Below are 14,865 nucleotides of genomic sequence, written 5' to 3'. Positions count from 1 at the left end.
AACAACCCCATGCACCAGTACAGGCTTGGGGTGGACCTGCTGGAGAGCAGCTCTGCGGAGAGGGACCTGGGTGTCCTGGTGGACGACAGGTTAACCATGAGCCAGCAGTGTGCCCTGGCTGCCAAGAAAGCCAATGGAATCCTGGGATGCATCAAGAAGAGTGTGGCCAGCAGGACGAGGGAGGTTCTCCTTCCCCTCTACACTGCCCTAGTGAGGCCCCATCTGGAGTACTGTGTCCAGTTCTGGGCTCCCCAGTTCAAGAAAGATGAAGAGCTACTGGAGAGAGTCCAGCGGAGGGCTACGAGGATGGTGAGGGGACTGGAGCATCTCCCCTACGAGGAGAGGTTGAGGGAACTGGGCTTGTTCAGCCTGAAGAAGAGAAGGCTGAGAGGGGACCTTATAAATGCCTACAAATATCTGAAGGGTGGGTGTCAGGAGGATGGGGCCAAGCTCTTTTCAGTGGTGCCCAGTGACAGGACAAGGGGCAATGGGCACAAACTGAGGCACAGGAAGTTCCATCTGAACATCAGGAAGAACTTCTTCCCTCTGAGGGTGACGGAGCACTGGAACAGGCTGCCCAGGGAGGTTGTGGAGTCTCCTTCTCTGGAGATATTCAAGACCCGCCTGGACAAGATCCTGTGCAGCCTACTGTAGGTGACCCTGCTTCGGCAGGGGGGTTGGACTAGATGACCCACAGAGGTCCCTTCCAACCCCTACTATTCTGTGATTCTGTGATTCTGTGAAAAGAAACCCTGCCAGGGGAAACAAGCAGGCCATATGAGGAAAGGCTGAAAGAACTGGGTTTCTTCAGCCTTGAGAAAAGGAGGCTTAGGGGAGACCTCATCACCATGTTCCAGTATTTAAAGGGTGGCTACAAAGAAAATGGACACTTGCTTTTTACGAAGAGTCACATGAAAAAGATGGGGAGTGATGGGTACAAGTTACTTCTGGGGAGATTCTGATTGGACACAAGAAGAAAATTTTTCACAGTGAGAACAATCGGCCACTGGGATAATCTCCCCAGGGAAGTGGTGGATTCCCCAACATTGGACACTTTTAAGATTCAGCTGGACAGGGTGCTGAACCATCTCATCTAAACAGTGCTTTTGCCAAGAAAAATGGCAAAGAAATGATCCCTGAGGTCCCTTCCAACCTGGTATTCTATGATTTGATGATTCTATGAATGGTTTTCTTTTATATCCATCAATCTCCCTCTCCCAAAATGCAGCAGTTCCTTTAAGTCCACTTGAGTGCTAAGAAAAATCTACACCAACCCAGAAAGCCTGTAGGAGCTCTGCTGGCTGACTGGGATTGTCCCTCTTGCAGCAGGATCATGAGCAGTTTTTGCAGCAGAGTTCATGGGAGCTACTGCTGGGAGTAGCTGGGTTTTCCAGAGACACCCTCCAGCTGTAGTATGTATGGCCACTTGGCAGCAGAGCGGTTCCTTCCACGCACACGTGAACCCATCTGGCCTGTACCTTTAAAGCCCTTGTGTTCAAAATAGGTCTCCTACCCAACTTAGTTAACAGTGCAGTTTTCCACTTTGGGGACAGAAACTAATTTCAGAGTTAAAACAGTGGGAGTATCAAAGATGCCTTGACATATGCCTTGGGCAGGAGGGATGCCACAGGCTGTGATGTTTGCTGGCCTCTCCCATAAAGAGGCGGGACATGAAACAACATATAAATACAATCCACCTAAATATTGCAAACTGAGTGTGTGATAAACATCCAGACAGAAAGAGGCAGACAGCTCCCACATGCTTGCTCCAGCTACTCTAAGTGGTACATTTCCTGCTAAAGACAATGAAAAGCCAAAAAATTAAAATCCTAAGGACCCAGGAAAGATGAATATGATATCATGAGATGACTAAATGCTACCTGAAAAGTACAATCCTATCAGAGAGAAAGTAAAAGCCAGTAAAGCTGGCCTCGGCCTACCAAATGCTTAGGAAGATATCTGAGTTGCCCTTCTCCCCACCAAAAGTCAACAAAATGAAAACAGTCCTCTTGAGGGTGTCACCTAGCTGGAGTTTGCAGTAGTGGGAGGAGGGCAGCACCATTACTTGGTGGGGGATTGATACAGGTATTTACTCAGTGCATCCTTGAGGTGGTGCAGGAAGCACAGCGTGTTCTCCAGCAGCTGCTCACTTGTGCAGTTGCGCTCCAGCTCCACACAGATGCAGGAGTCTCTCACCGGCATCTCCACAGTACCCAGATCAAGGTGGAACACATGCCCAAGGAGAGGATACAGGGGCACAAGCAGGTGTAGACAGCATTGTTCTCATGACAACTCCAGCCTTCAAAGGTGCTGCATACACGATGGCTGGCTACAGCACCAGGAAGAAATTATGCAAGAAGAGCAACCTGAAAACAGGGAGAAAGTTGACACCAGCTCCTCCACCACCTTCCAATTGCTGGCCACGTTATGCACTGGACACTGAATGCACCTTTGAAAAACGACGCCCAAATTGCTATCATCGTAGAGATCTTCTTCACTTTCTTCCTCCTCCTACCCTTCAACCCCTCCTCCTCTTCCTGCTCCTCTTCCTCTTCCTACTCCATGACGTTCTGGAGCTATCCTCACTGCTGCTGACATCGTCACAGCTCCTTTTCTTGATTTGCCAGCAGAGCCCTAAGAGCAGGACCAGGACTAGAAGAAAGGCTCAGACCTCCCACTGCTGCAAAGCATCAAAAAGCAGGGCTCTCCCGACCATTCTGCTCTGGCTGCGTGTCCAGTGCTCCTGGGTCCCCTGATCCTACTGCTAAAATGGATGAGCCATCTTCTCTTGTGCACAGCTGCAGAGGGTGACGAGCCTTTCTGATTGCCCAAGTGTGGGAGCCTGGACAGGTGGGGGAGCCTTACTTGCAGAATCGTTTACACCAGAGCCCACCACATCAGCTCTTGTCCCAGATGCTCCCTGACTCTGTGGCAGCTCAGTGCTCAGCACCCTATGCCCATTCCTCTCCCATAAAGTGATGCACCAAAGTGATGCACAGACACTCGCAGACACAGTGTTTGCTTAAAAACGTGCCATTGATTGACCTTCGCATATTCTGTCCTCTTTCTCGCCTGTATGAGGTCGTCATCTGCCATCAGCTGTGAGCCCCGCAAACACACCTCTATGCATCAAGAGCTCCTTCAGCGGCCGTAGAGAAGCAGTCTTCTGAGCCTATCTCGCAGCTCCACAAACTCACCCAGTGCCTGGGCGTGGGCGTCCAGATCCTGCGCCAGGTTCTTGAAGAGGTTGAGTGGCTCCGCCGTGCGGAAGTCCGGGGGCAAGATGATCTCCTCGGGCACGTTCTCATTGCCAAAGAAGAAGTGGTCGAGCCATTTCTGCTCCAGGCAGGCATGCAGGTAGCCCATGATGTCCTCCAGCCGCAGCAGGCAATCCCTCCTGCGCCAGCCTGACACGGGTGTGGTGGTCAGGAGGTGCATCACAGCTGTCTTCAGGGTGTAGGTGGAAAGGCCCATGCCCACCAAGATGCGAGCACAGATCTGCAGGCACCTGAGGTGGAAGCTGTCCTTCGGGGCCTGCATGGCCACATGCCTGAAGAACTTTGCCTCCGCCACAGCATAGCTCCCTGACCACATCGTGCTTGGGCTGAAGGTGGCCTCTGGCTGCTCACAAAGATGTCCGTTTTGCCTTGCTGCACCCCAAACATCATCTCAATGCAGAGGCTTTGCTTGTTGTCTTTTGTCACTTTGAATTTGCAGGAGTGGCTGAGGGGCCAGCAGGAGGAGCGAGAGCAGGGGTTCAGTGGGGCTGTGAGGGAGCCTGCATCCAGCCCCGCTGCTGCCAGCGCTGTGCCCTGCCCAAGGCGCTCCCGCCAGTGCCTGGGCCCTGGGTGCAGGCTGAGAACTCACCCACGGAGCCCCACATTCCTGCCCCAGAATCTTATCTTTGAGCTAATTTTTCAACCACAGGTGCACAAAATATTTAGCTCAAAGATGTGACTCTAATCCATCAAGGTCGTTAAGGCTGCCTGTGGCCAACTGATTCCCAAACCCCAGTACAAGAAAGATGACGAGGTACTGGGAGGGAGTCCAGCGGAGGGCTATGAAGATGATGAGGGGACTGGAGCATCTCTCCTACAAGGAAAGGCCAACGGAGCTGGGCTTGTTGAGAGTGAAGAAGAGAAGGCGGAGAGGGGACCTTATAAATGCTTATAAATAGCTCATGGGTGGGTGTTAGGAGGATGGGGCCAGACTCTTTTCAGTGATGCCCAGCAACAGGACAAGGGGCAACGGGCACAAACTGAAGCATAGGAAGTTCTATCTGAAGACGAGGAAGAACTTCTTTACTTTGAGGGTGACCGAGTGAGGAGATTGACGACACGGACTCCGATATCCAAATCAAAGACCCTTTATTTATCAGAAAGCTGCTTATTATACCCTTGCAAAGCTGTCCATGCGCTCCAACCCAAATGCTTGTTGATTAACATACATTGTTCATGTGCCTATTCTAAACATTCAATTGGCTAGCTTAGCTGTGTATGATTTCTCCTTCGTTTGCTCTGGGTGTTCTGCCAAAGTCCTCTGTTGCAACTGGTAAAGTCCTTATTTTTCTCGTATTCAGAAACTCTCAACGACATCATGACCTTCGTTGATATAGAATGTTCCCACAACAGAGCCCAGGCTGTCCGGAGAGATTGTGGAGTCTCCTTCTCCAGAGACATTTGTAACCTATCTTGATGAGGTCCTGCGCAACTTGGTTGAGGTGAACCTGCTTTGCAAGAGCAGTTGGACTTGATGGTCCCCAGAGGTCTCTTCCAACCCTACCGTTTTGTCTTTCTGGGATCCTCGTGAGTCACTTCCAGCTCCGGGTATTCCATGATTCTGAGATTGCCAATGGCAGGCCGGTCATCATAAATCCCAAATGAAGCATCAGGCAAGCTCCTGTGATAGAAAATGAATTCTAGGCCAATCTCAACCAGTACAGCAGGACAGCTGTGGGACACAGAGTCGGGGTGGGGCCACAGGCCGGCGGGTGAGACTGTGATGTGCTCAGGTGCCCGTGACATCACAGGGGACGCATCATAATGGGGGCGGATAGATCAGGGCACCGGTCGGCAGCGCTGCCCCAGTACAGCCTAGGCAAGAGGTGAGTGCGCATGCGGGGGGAGGCTGGGCTGGGCGAGGGCCGGGGCAGGAACGCTGGGCCCCGTGGCTGGGTTCTCAGCCTGCGTCGAGGGCCGATCCACTGGCGGGAGCGCCTTGGGCAGGGCACAGCGCTGGCAGCAGCGGGGCTGGACGCAGGCCTTGCTGCCTCCCAGCTGCCTCAGCCCCTCTCCTACCTGTCCCCAGCTCCCTGCGGCTCCTGTCCCCACTCCCTCCCTCACAGCCCCACTGAACCCCTCCTCTCCCTCCTTCTGCAGGCCATGGCTTTCACAGGGTTCTTTGCCACGGTTTTGCAAATCCTCATCCAGTACCCACGGATGGTCGGGGATGAGCTGGATGAGGCCACGCGCAAGCGCATGCAGCAGCATGCGGAGCAGCTGAGCCGGGAGATGACTCGGCTGCTGCGGGACATTGAGCAGAAGCGCCAGGAGCAGAGGAGACTGGAGCGGAGGAGTCCACAGCAGAGCAGCTTTGCCTGGGGAGCCCTGCTCTTCGCTGCCTTGCAGCAGTGGCAGTTCTGGGTCATTGCTGGTGTCCTGCTCCTGCTCTGCGGGCTCTGCTGGTGGCTCAGGAGATGGAGCCATGAGCTGGACAGGAACAGCGACGAGGACAGCTCCAGCAGCGCCAGGGACTCGGTGGAGGAAGAGCCAGAGGAGGAAGGAGACAATGATGATGCAAATGACCTGGGAAGGTTTCTTGAGGAGCACATACAGTGGCCAGTTCAGAACCTGGCCTCAGAGTGCCATCAGGTGGAGGTACTGATGTCCAAATTCATCCTTGTCTTCAGACTGCTCTTGCGTAATAGTTTCTTCCCGGTGCCGCAGCCAGCCATCGGGGTGGGCAGCGCCTTCGAAGGTTGGAGCCCCCGTGAGACAGACATCACGTACCGCATGCTCGTGCCCCTGCAGTCCCCTCGGGGCTGCGCCTTCCACCTGGAGCTGGGCACGGTGGAGCAGATGCTGGCCAGGAACTTCCGCATCCACGTCGAGCCGGTGTGCACCTGCCAGAGGCAGCAGCTGCCAGGAGAGATGCTGTGCTTCCTGCACCAGTCTGAGGAGGAGCTGAGGAGGAATCAGGAGCCCAGCCTCCTACAATGCCTCTGCACCGGCTCCTACCTAGATGTGCACAAAACCGCCCGCTGGATCTATCAGCTAGTGAGAGCATCCTGGGTGGTTTTGCCTGAGTCATCTCATTGCCGTCTAACGATGCTGCCCCTCAGCCGCTCCTGCAAATTCAAGGTGACAAAAGACAACAAGCAAAGCCTCTGCATTGAGATGATGTTTGGGGTGCAGCAAGGCAAAACGGACATCTTTGTGAGCAGCCAGAGTACAGAGGCCACCTTCAGCCCAAGCACGATGTGGTCAGAGAGCTATGCTGTGGCGGAAGCAAAGTTCTTCAGGCACATGGCCACGCAGGCCCCGAAGGACAGCTTCCACCTCAGGTGCCTGCAGATCTGTGCTCGCATCTTGGTGGGCATGGGCTTTTCCACCTACAACCTGAAGACAGCTGTGATGCACCTCCTGACCACCACACCCGTGTCAGGCTGGCGCAGGAGGGATTGCCTGCTGCGGCTGGAGGACATCATGGGCTACCTGCATGCCTGCCTGGAGCAGAAATGGCTCGACCACTTCTTCTTTGGCAATGAGAACGTGCCCGAGGAGATCATCTTGCCCCCGGACTTCCGCACGGCGGAGCCACTCAACCTCTTCAAGAACCTGGCGCAGGATCTGGACGCCCACGCCCAGGCACTGGGTGAGTTTGTGGAGCTGCGAGATAGGCTCAGAAGACTGCTTCTCTACGGCCGCTGAAGGAGCTCTTGATGCATAGAGGTGTGTTTGCGGGGCTCACAGCTGATGGCAGATGACGACCTCATACAGGCGAGTAAAAGAGGACAGAATCCGCGACGCGGTCCATGGAATGTGGAAAGAGGGACAGGCCACTTGGGAAGAGTACAGAAACGTGGTGAGAGCCTGCAGGGATGCGACGAGGAAGGCCAAGGCTCACCTGGAATTGAAGCTGGCAAGGGATGTCAAAAACAACAAGAAGGGCTTCTTCAACTACATCAGCAGCAAAAGGAAGGCTAGGGACAATGCGGGGCCGCTGCTGAATGAGGCGGGTGTCCTGGTGACAGAGGATGCGGAGAAGGCAGAGCTACTGAATGTCTTCTTTGCTTCAGTCTTCAGTGCTAAGACTGGCCCTCAGGAATCTCAGGCCCCGGAGGTAAGAGAGGAAGCCTACAAAGAGGACGACTTTCCCTTGGTCGAGGAGGACTGTGTGAGGGATCGCTTAAGTGATCTGGATGTCCACAAATCCATGGGCCCCGATGGAATGCATCCACGAGTGCTGAGGGAGCTGGTGGATGTCATTGCTGAGCCACTCTCCGTCATCTTTGAGAGGTCCTGAAGGACAGGAGAGGTGCCCGAGGACTGGAGAAAGGCCAATGTCACGCCAGTCTTTAAAAAGGGCAAGAAGGAGGACCCAGGGAACTACAGGCCGGTCAGCCTCACCTCCATCCCAGGAAAGGTGATGGAGCAGCTTATCCTGGAGGCCATCATGAAGCAAGTGGAAGAAAAGAAGGTTATCAGGAGTAGTCAGCATGGATTCACCAAGGGGAAATCATGCCTGACCAATCTAATAGCTTTCTAAGATGACATGACTGGCTGGGTAGATGAAAGGAGAGCCGTAGATGTTGTCTACCTTGACTTCAACAAGGCTTTCGACACAGTCTCCCGTGATATCTTCCTAGGGAAGCTCAGGAAGTATGGGCTGGATGAGTGGTCGGTGGGGTGTATTGGGAACTGGCTGAATGGCAGAACTCAGAGGGGTTGTCATCAGCGGCGCTGAGTCTAGTTGGAGGCCGGTAACTAGTGGTGTCCCCCAGGGGTCAGTACTGGGCCCAGCCTTGTTCAACTTCTTCATCAACGACCTGGATGAAGAGTTAGAATGTACCCTCAGCAAGTTTGCTGATGACACCAAACTGGGAGGTGTGGTGGATACACCAGAAGGCTGTGCTGCCATTCAGCGTGACCTGGACAGGCTGGAAAGCTGGGCAGAGAGGAACCTGATGAGGTTCAACACAGGCAAGTGCAGGGTCCTGCACCTGGGGAGGAACAACCCCATGCATCAGTACAGGCTTGGGGTGGACCTGCTGGAGAGCAGCTCTGCGGAGAGGGACCTGGGTGTCCTGGTGGATGACAGGTTAACCATGAGCCAGCAGTGTGCCCTGGCTGCCAAGAAGGCCAATGGCATTCTGGGATGCATCAAGAGGAGTGTGGCCAGCAGGACGAGGGAGGTTCTCCTTCCCCTCTACACTGCCCTAGTGAGGCCCCATCTGGAGTACTGTGTCCAGTTCTGGGCTCCCCAGTTCAAGAAAGATGAAGAGCTACTGGAGAGAGTCCAGCGGAGGGCTACAAGGATGATGAGGGGACTGGAACATCTCCCCTACGAGGAGAGGGTGAGGGAACTGGGCTTGTTCAGCCTGAAGAAGAGAAGGCTGAGAGGGGACCTTATAAATGCTTACAAATATCTGAAGGGTGGGTGTCAGGAGGATGGGGCCAAGCTCTTTTCAGTGGTGTCCAGTGACAGGACAAGGGGCAATGGGCACAAACTGAAGCACAGGAAGTTCTGTCTGAATATGAGGAAGAATTTCTTCACTCTGAGTGTGACGGAGCACTGGAACAGGCTGCCCAGGGAGGCTGTGGAGTCTCCTTCTCTGGAGATATTCAAGACCCACCTGGACAAGGTCCTGTGCAGCCTGCTGTAGGTGACCCTGCTTCGGCGGAAGGGTTGGACTAGATGACCCACAGAGGTCCCTTCCAAACCCTACCATTCTGTGATTCTGTGACTCTTGGGAGCCACATGCAAACCAAGCCCTCGGAGCCCGACAGCATTGCTCTTGGGCGACCCAGCGAGGGGAGCACCACGCTGTCCGAGTGGAGAGTGCTTTGCACAGGGGACAAGTGCCACGGCTGCGGAGCAGTGCTCTGGGTACATCAGGCTCCTGGACAAGCGTCAGGCTCCTTCAGCATGCCCTCTCATGACCCACAAGCTGAGGTTCCCATCACCTTAACAGGGGAGACATAGTACATGCAGCAAGGTTAAAGAAATCTTTTCAGATATCTCCGATCCAACGCATGCACTTGTGCGGTCCATGCCATATTTCTGAGAAGCAGTGGCCTGACGGTAGCTGAGTGGCAGGAGAGATGCACTCTTACCTGTATTTCGGACACCTCCAGTGGAAATCCAATGACAATACATGGGCGAAGATTTACAAGTTCTTCAGTAACTGTCACATCAAAAGGACTGTCTGTCTATGTCCAAGTACTGGCAAAGCCCAGGCTTCTCCCCGTTTTCAGGAGGAGAAGTCACGGTGTTTTCAGTTACATGGTGCAGAACATGGCCAGTTCTCTCATGATGCGCAAAGCTACCAGAACGTTCCTTGCCTCAGGATGGATCTTTGGAAAAAGAAGTTCAAACTGAGATGAGATGCTATCTCTACACCTTTCACACCTGTGGCTTTCACCCTGTGGTCCAAGCTGTCGCTGAAAGAGTTTGCTTCGCATAATGTCACTGCGGTTACCATGCATCTTTCCTGGTTCAAAGAGGTGAAGCACATTATGGTTTTGGTATGGGAAGGCAAGAAGAGAAACATGTGATTTGAGAAAGACCTCCCATTTGAATTCTTTAATTTGAACACTTCCATGCTCTTCTTCTTTAGTGCTTTGCATCCCTCCAGCTCCAAAGAGCAAGCGCTGAGCTACAGTTCATGGCAGTTTGCTGATGTCTCCTCTTGAACCGGGGGCTGGTGTCTTGGGGCTTTGTTTCCCTTTTGCGTACCTTGGAGCTTTGGAACCAACGAAAATGCTGACCTAGCAGGTTCATCTCGTCAAGTCCTTTGGATCAAGGACTAGGCTGCGAATCTGAGGACAAAGAAGAATGACAGGCACTGACTGAGACCACAAAGACCATGCAATCTGCTTAGTCCTTTGCATCCCAAAGGATTGTTACTGCAAAGTCAGGCTTCACAGGGAACCAGGCCTCTTTCATCACATTAGCTGCTTCCCATTCCAAGAGGCTCCAGGTTTTCCAGGCTCTTTGGCAATTGCCTGTCATTTCCTCAGAGCTGCGTACCCTTCTGCAGTCTCTTTTCAGAGACAGCTGTCCTGGATTGAATTTTCTCTTTTTTGTATTCTGTGAAGATCACGAGCCACTGACAACTCTGGTCACAGCAGCATTATTCAAAACTTTTCTTGACCGGTCTGCTTTCTGACTCCCAGACGTTCACTGGCACCAAGAGACAGATGCTGCAGGGTCTCTGTCCCAGCTGTACAGTCTCTGGAGCCACCAGTGCCCCCCCAGCAGCTGCCTCTTGCCCAAGTGCCTGCTGCAGGACCTGCCTGGCAGCACTGGCAGCTTGCTGCCAGTTGCCACCTTTCCCTGAGTCCCTTGGCTGTCATGCTGCAGAGACGTGATTCCTCTCAAGACAGGAATTAGGACAGTCTGGGGCTAGGTCCTGGGAGTCCCAAGATGCCAAGGAGGGAGGGCTGTCAGGAGCAGGCTACGTAAGAAGGAAGGCAGAGAAATGAAAGGGCTGATCTGTGGGTGTGATGGGCGTGGGAAGGAGCGAGACCAGGACTCGGCGTAAGAAAACCCTGTCCCAGCACATCATGTCATGGGCGGGACATGCCCCCTGCCCTCCATTACCACCAGATCTCACTACGTGGGTTTTCCTGCAATGGACCGGGTAAATGACGGAGGTGCGACCTATCGGCATCGCTTCTCTTTGCCTGCTCCCACAGCTGCCTCATGGGTCTCTCCTCGCTTAGGAACAAAAAGCACTCAGTAACGGCCTCACCAGACCCCTGCCTCCATGATGGCCAGCGCGCTCACCAGCCCCCCAGTGCGTCGCTCCCCGCTGTCCATAGCCCAGGATCCCCCTCCAGCCCACACCAGGGCTGTAGGCCCCTGTCCCAGCGACCCTGCAGGTTCTCGGTTTCCAGCTTCCCCCAGCCTTGCCCGGCCTGGCCATGGGTCCCGAAGAGCCAGGCCCACCGGTGGCCCAACAGCCCGGCCCGTCCTCGGCCTGGCCCCCTCCCCACAGCCCTGCCTGGCCACCCCTGGCCACCACTCTGAGCTGCAGGCTGACTGCTCGCCTTCAGCTCCTCCTGCTTCCTCACGGGGAGCCCACTGGACCAGCTGCAGGCAGGACTGAACCTGCCGAGGGTCTCCAGGCTGGCCCCGCTCCCTGGGCATGGGGGTGGCACAGGCCTTGGTGCCAGCACACTCTGCTCCCGACTCCCGGGACCTGAGGGACCTGCCGGCCCTCGCTGCACCCCGGCACAAGTGCCCACAGAGCCGTGACACCCAGGTTCTGCTGCAAGTCCTTGCCAGGAAACTACACCCCAACGCACTCACAGACTCCTGCGCCCTAAGAGATCCTCCTGCTGCTGCAACTGCAAGCTACAGATCAGGTGGCAGTGGGGCAGACCCAAGGGAAGCTCGAATGGGGCCAGCAGAACTCCTCTGGCCCATTTATGCGTTGTGGAGAAGTGGTGCTGCTGGAGAGCTGGATCTGGTGGTTTCCCACAACTGACAACTACGGTGACGAGGCCTTACGTCCGCTTCTTCAGCTCCTTCTGGATGAGTGAGCAGCGTTGAATAGGTCTGTCAGTCCAGCTGGCCCAAGGTCTTGAGGAGCGTGCGAGAAGAGCTGCCCTCACCAGCGATTTGCTTTGATTAGCTCGCACCTACGACTGTTGTACTAACTTGCATCTGGGTGGGACGTGTTCAGGATCCCCCAGTGCACGGGGATAACAGTGGCTGGCTCATCAGATAGACTGTCCCTGTTTACCTCCCCAGCTCTCTAGACAGGTGATCACTCTGGTTAAGCAGCAGGTGTGAGGTGCCAGCATCAGCCCTCGGATGAGGATGTTGTACCTACAGCAGCTGCCAGCACTTGCAGAGTGCCCCCATGACTGGGGTGACGGCTGTCAGGCTAGCCCAGTGTCCAGACCCCTGGGGTGGGAAGGAGGCAATGGCGGTGCTTGGGCTCAGCCCAGATCCCCCTTCACTCAGGGGCTCTCACTCCATGACACTCCTCTCACGTCAGAACATTCTCCAGTGGTTATCGAAGACTCACAGGCAGGTACGAAGAAACAGACTGAGAAAAGATGATGTGTATTCCCTGTTCCAGAGCTAGAAGAAGACAAAGGTCACCAGTCTGCTGAATGCGTCCTTGCAGTCAAGGGCTTCTGGAGAAGCCCAGCTTTGTACATACACACTTGGCAGAAGAGGAGAAAGAGGAGGTTTCCCGGCACCATAGCCACCCTGATCAAACCACTGCAGCTGAAGTCAATATCAAACTTCTTACCGTCTGCCACGAGTATCATGGGGCTTTCTATCCATTTTCCTCTCAGACGTACTGAGGGGAGAAGCCACCTGTATTATCTTCATGTCTGCTGTGAAGACAAAGAAATGCTGCACTGGTACTTGTCTTCTCCTCCCCTGTCGCCTGCTCTCCTTGCTCCTTCCTTTCTCCATTTACTCTTCTCCCATTTCACTGCTCTTCTTTTCTTCACCTCTTTTCCTCTCCTTTTCTCCCCCAATTTACTTCCTCCCTTTTTTGATTTTTTTTTATCGTTATCCTCTTTTGTCTTTCTTTTCCAGCACACTGCAGTCAGTACCAGGGCTGGCGTGTTTGAGAGGTGGAAACTTTTTGAGGGTAAAGGTCCCAAAGGTGTAGCAGGCTTGTATATGTGGGAACATGCCCACAGGCTACAGACCCCTCTGCACAGACCACTGCTGGTTTCCCAGTACAAACCTTCTCATGCCCAGAGAAGGGGGAACAGTTTCAAACTGAAAGATGGTAGATTTAGATTAGATATTAGGAATAAATTGTCTATAATGGGGGTGCTGAGGGCCTGGAACAGATTGCCCAGAGAAGCTGTGTGTGTGTCGCCTCCCTGGAAGTGTTCAAGGCCAGGCTGGATGAAGAAGCTTTGAGCAACATGGTCTAGTGGAAGTTGTCCCTGCCCATGGCAGGGGGGTTGGGACTGGATGATCTTTAAGGTCCCTTCCAACCCAAACCATTCTATGATTCTGTGATCTATTCTATGAACATGCACATGCGCATGCACAGAGTCAGGCTTGCAGTAGACTTTCTGCAAAATGAGGTGGCAAGAGGACGCTGTGTTGGTGCTGTGACTTTATTGGAAAGGGGTAGTTTGCTAGCTGAGGAAAGCCAAAACAGTAAGGAGCAGTCGAGTGGGGAAGGAAAGTATGGCATCAGTTCTCCTGTCCAGACATTGGAGGGTAGTATGTTGCCATTGGCCATGTGTCCACCCACCTGTAATATTCATACAGCGCCTCATGGTCTTTTAGCTGCGCACTTAGGATGGTAGGTTTGTTCCCTTCAGAGGCAGGGAAATTAGCCTTTTTTCCATCTTACAGGAGCAAAAATAAGGCACAGTGGGACTAGATTTGTGTCATATAATACCATAATAGCATAAATGCACATAATAGCCATGTAATGGCTGTTGTAAAATCTTTAGCTGCACTCTTCATTATGCACCATTTTTCACAGTGCAGTGAAAATCAAAATGTCCCAGTGCGGGAAAATTGCTTACTGTTACCAAAAATATAAAGTAGGTTTTCATGGCAAAAGAAAAAAATCCCACAACCTCAAAGGTGGTTTCCCTTACCTATTCTAATTAGCAAAATACATTTATAGTCAAAACACACCCCTTACAGACATTACTGTAATCTATAAGCACGTAATACGCATCTCATTTCATTTTAAGATGTTTGTCTGCAGCAAGTCTTCCATTTTTAATATACCCAGACACTTCAAAACATTTAATATTATGGAATGGTTGGCTCTAACTATGCTCAGATTGTTATCGATGAGAGCTACCCAGCTGTCCCGCAGAAAGGCTCGGCCCGCAGGGTTTTCAGTGCTGACTCCTCCTGAATCCAGCCTTGAATGGGGGCAAGCACTCACTGCCTGTGTTGGCATTTGCTTCCGTAGCTAGCATCTTGTGCTGCCTTTTACCGTGAACTTCGTGGAGGGTTTTTGCTCCTTTGCTCCGACAGTATTATTTTTCCTAAGGTAACCAGTCAAGCGACGTGTAAGTATTACCTTAAATATACACTAGAGGATGCTCTTGGGTCATCAGTGAGAGACAAACTGCTTCCTCCTACGCTCAATCTGCGGCGCTTCGAGACTTTTCAAGGCTCAAAAAGTGTTTCAAGGCTTAGCCGAGGCTTAGGTGGTGTTTCCAGGCTTAGGAAAGAGACGAAGAAAATGTTCACATAGGGACAAAGGTGCAATGTAAATGACAAAGTAGTGGCAAAAACTACTCCTCCCACTTTTGCAATGCTATTACCGCTCAATATACGTTTAAAATATGCATGCATGCAGGCAGGGACTTAGACAAGCCCCATAGTTTCTTTCTTTTTTTTCTTTTTTTCAATCACCTATTCATTATACATTACGTGGGACATAATTTTGGCAGACAATATGGGGGAAATACCAGATCCAGGGCATTTCTAATTCCTCATGTGCTGTAAACATTACTGCAGACAACAAGGAAGGAAAGGAGGGAATTTGGGGCCGTTGTGCATTTCTGTAGCACTGCGAAGAAGCACCCGTGCCATCGCAGCACCCATCTCCCACCGGGTGGGAGCTCCCAGGACTTAGTGAAAACCCTGAATTTCGGCCTCAGGGGCTCTCTGCCCCAGGCTGCT

At 52.9% G+C, this 14,865-nt stretch overlaps 2 protein-coding genes across 2 annotated transcripts; one reads left to right on the top strand and one right to left on the bottom strand.

Annotated features, from left to right (window-relative positions):
* Window positions 1-3,141: 3,141 nt before the first annotated feature.
* LOC104335300 (inositol 1,4,5-trisphosphate receptor-interacting protein-like 1) lies at window positions 3,142-5,024 on the bottom strand. Its single transcript, XM_009941022.2, is given in 3 exon segments — window positions 3,142-3,620; window positions 3,623-3,723; window positions 4,783-5,024. Coding segments are annotated over 3 exon segments (822 nt in total).
* A 169-nt stretch (window positions 5,025-5,193) lies between these two features.
* LOC104335299 (inositol 1,4,5-trisphosphate receptor-interacting protein-like 1) lies at window positions 5,194-6,929 on the top strand. The gene has a single exon (XM_075426547.1). The coding sequence runs from the start codon at window positions 5,382-5,384 to the stop codon at window positions 6,927-6,929; it is 1,548 nt and encodes a 515-aa protein (XP_075282662.1). The 5' UTR covers window positions 5,194-5,381.
* The last annotated feature ends 7,936 nt before the right edge of the window (window positions 6,930-14,865 follow it).

Source organism: Opisthocomus hoazin, chromosome 7, assembly GCF_030867145.1.
Source record: "Opisthocomus hoazin isolate bOpiHoa1 chromosome 7, bOpiHoa1.hap1, whole genome shotgun sequence".
In the NCBI taxonomy this organism is placed as follows: Eukaryota; Metazoa; Chordata; class Aves; order Opisthocomiformes; family Opisthocomidae; genus Opisthocomus; species Opisthocomus hoazin.
This window is presented reverse-complemented; position numbering and strand designations above follow the sequence as displayed.

Excerpts from the sequence above, each read along its gene's own strand:
- LOC104335299 (XM_075426547.1), top strand. The coding sequence starts at position 5,382 with ATGGCTTTCACAGGGTTCTTTGCCACGGTTTTGCAAATCCTCATCCAG.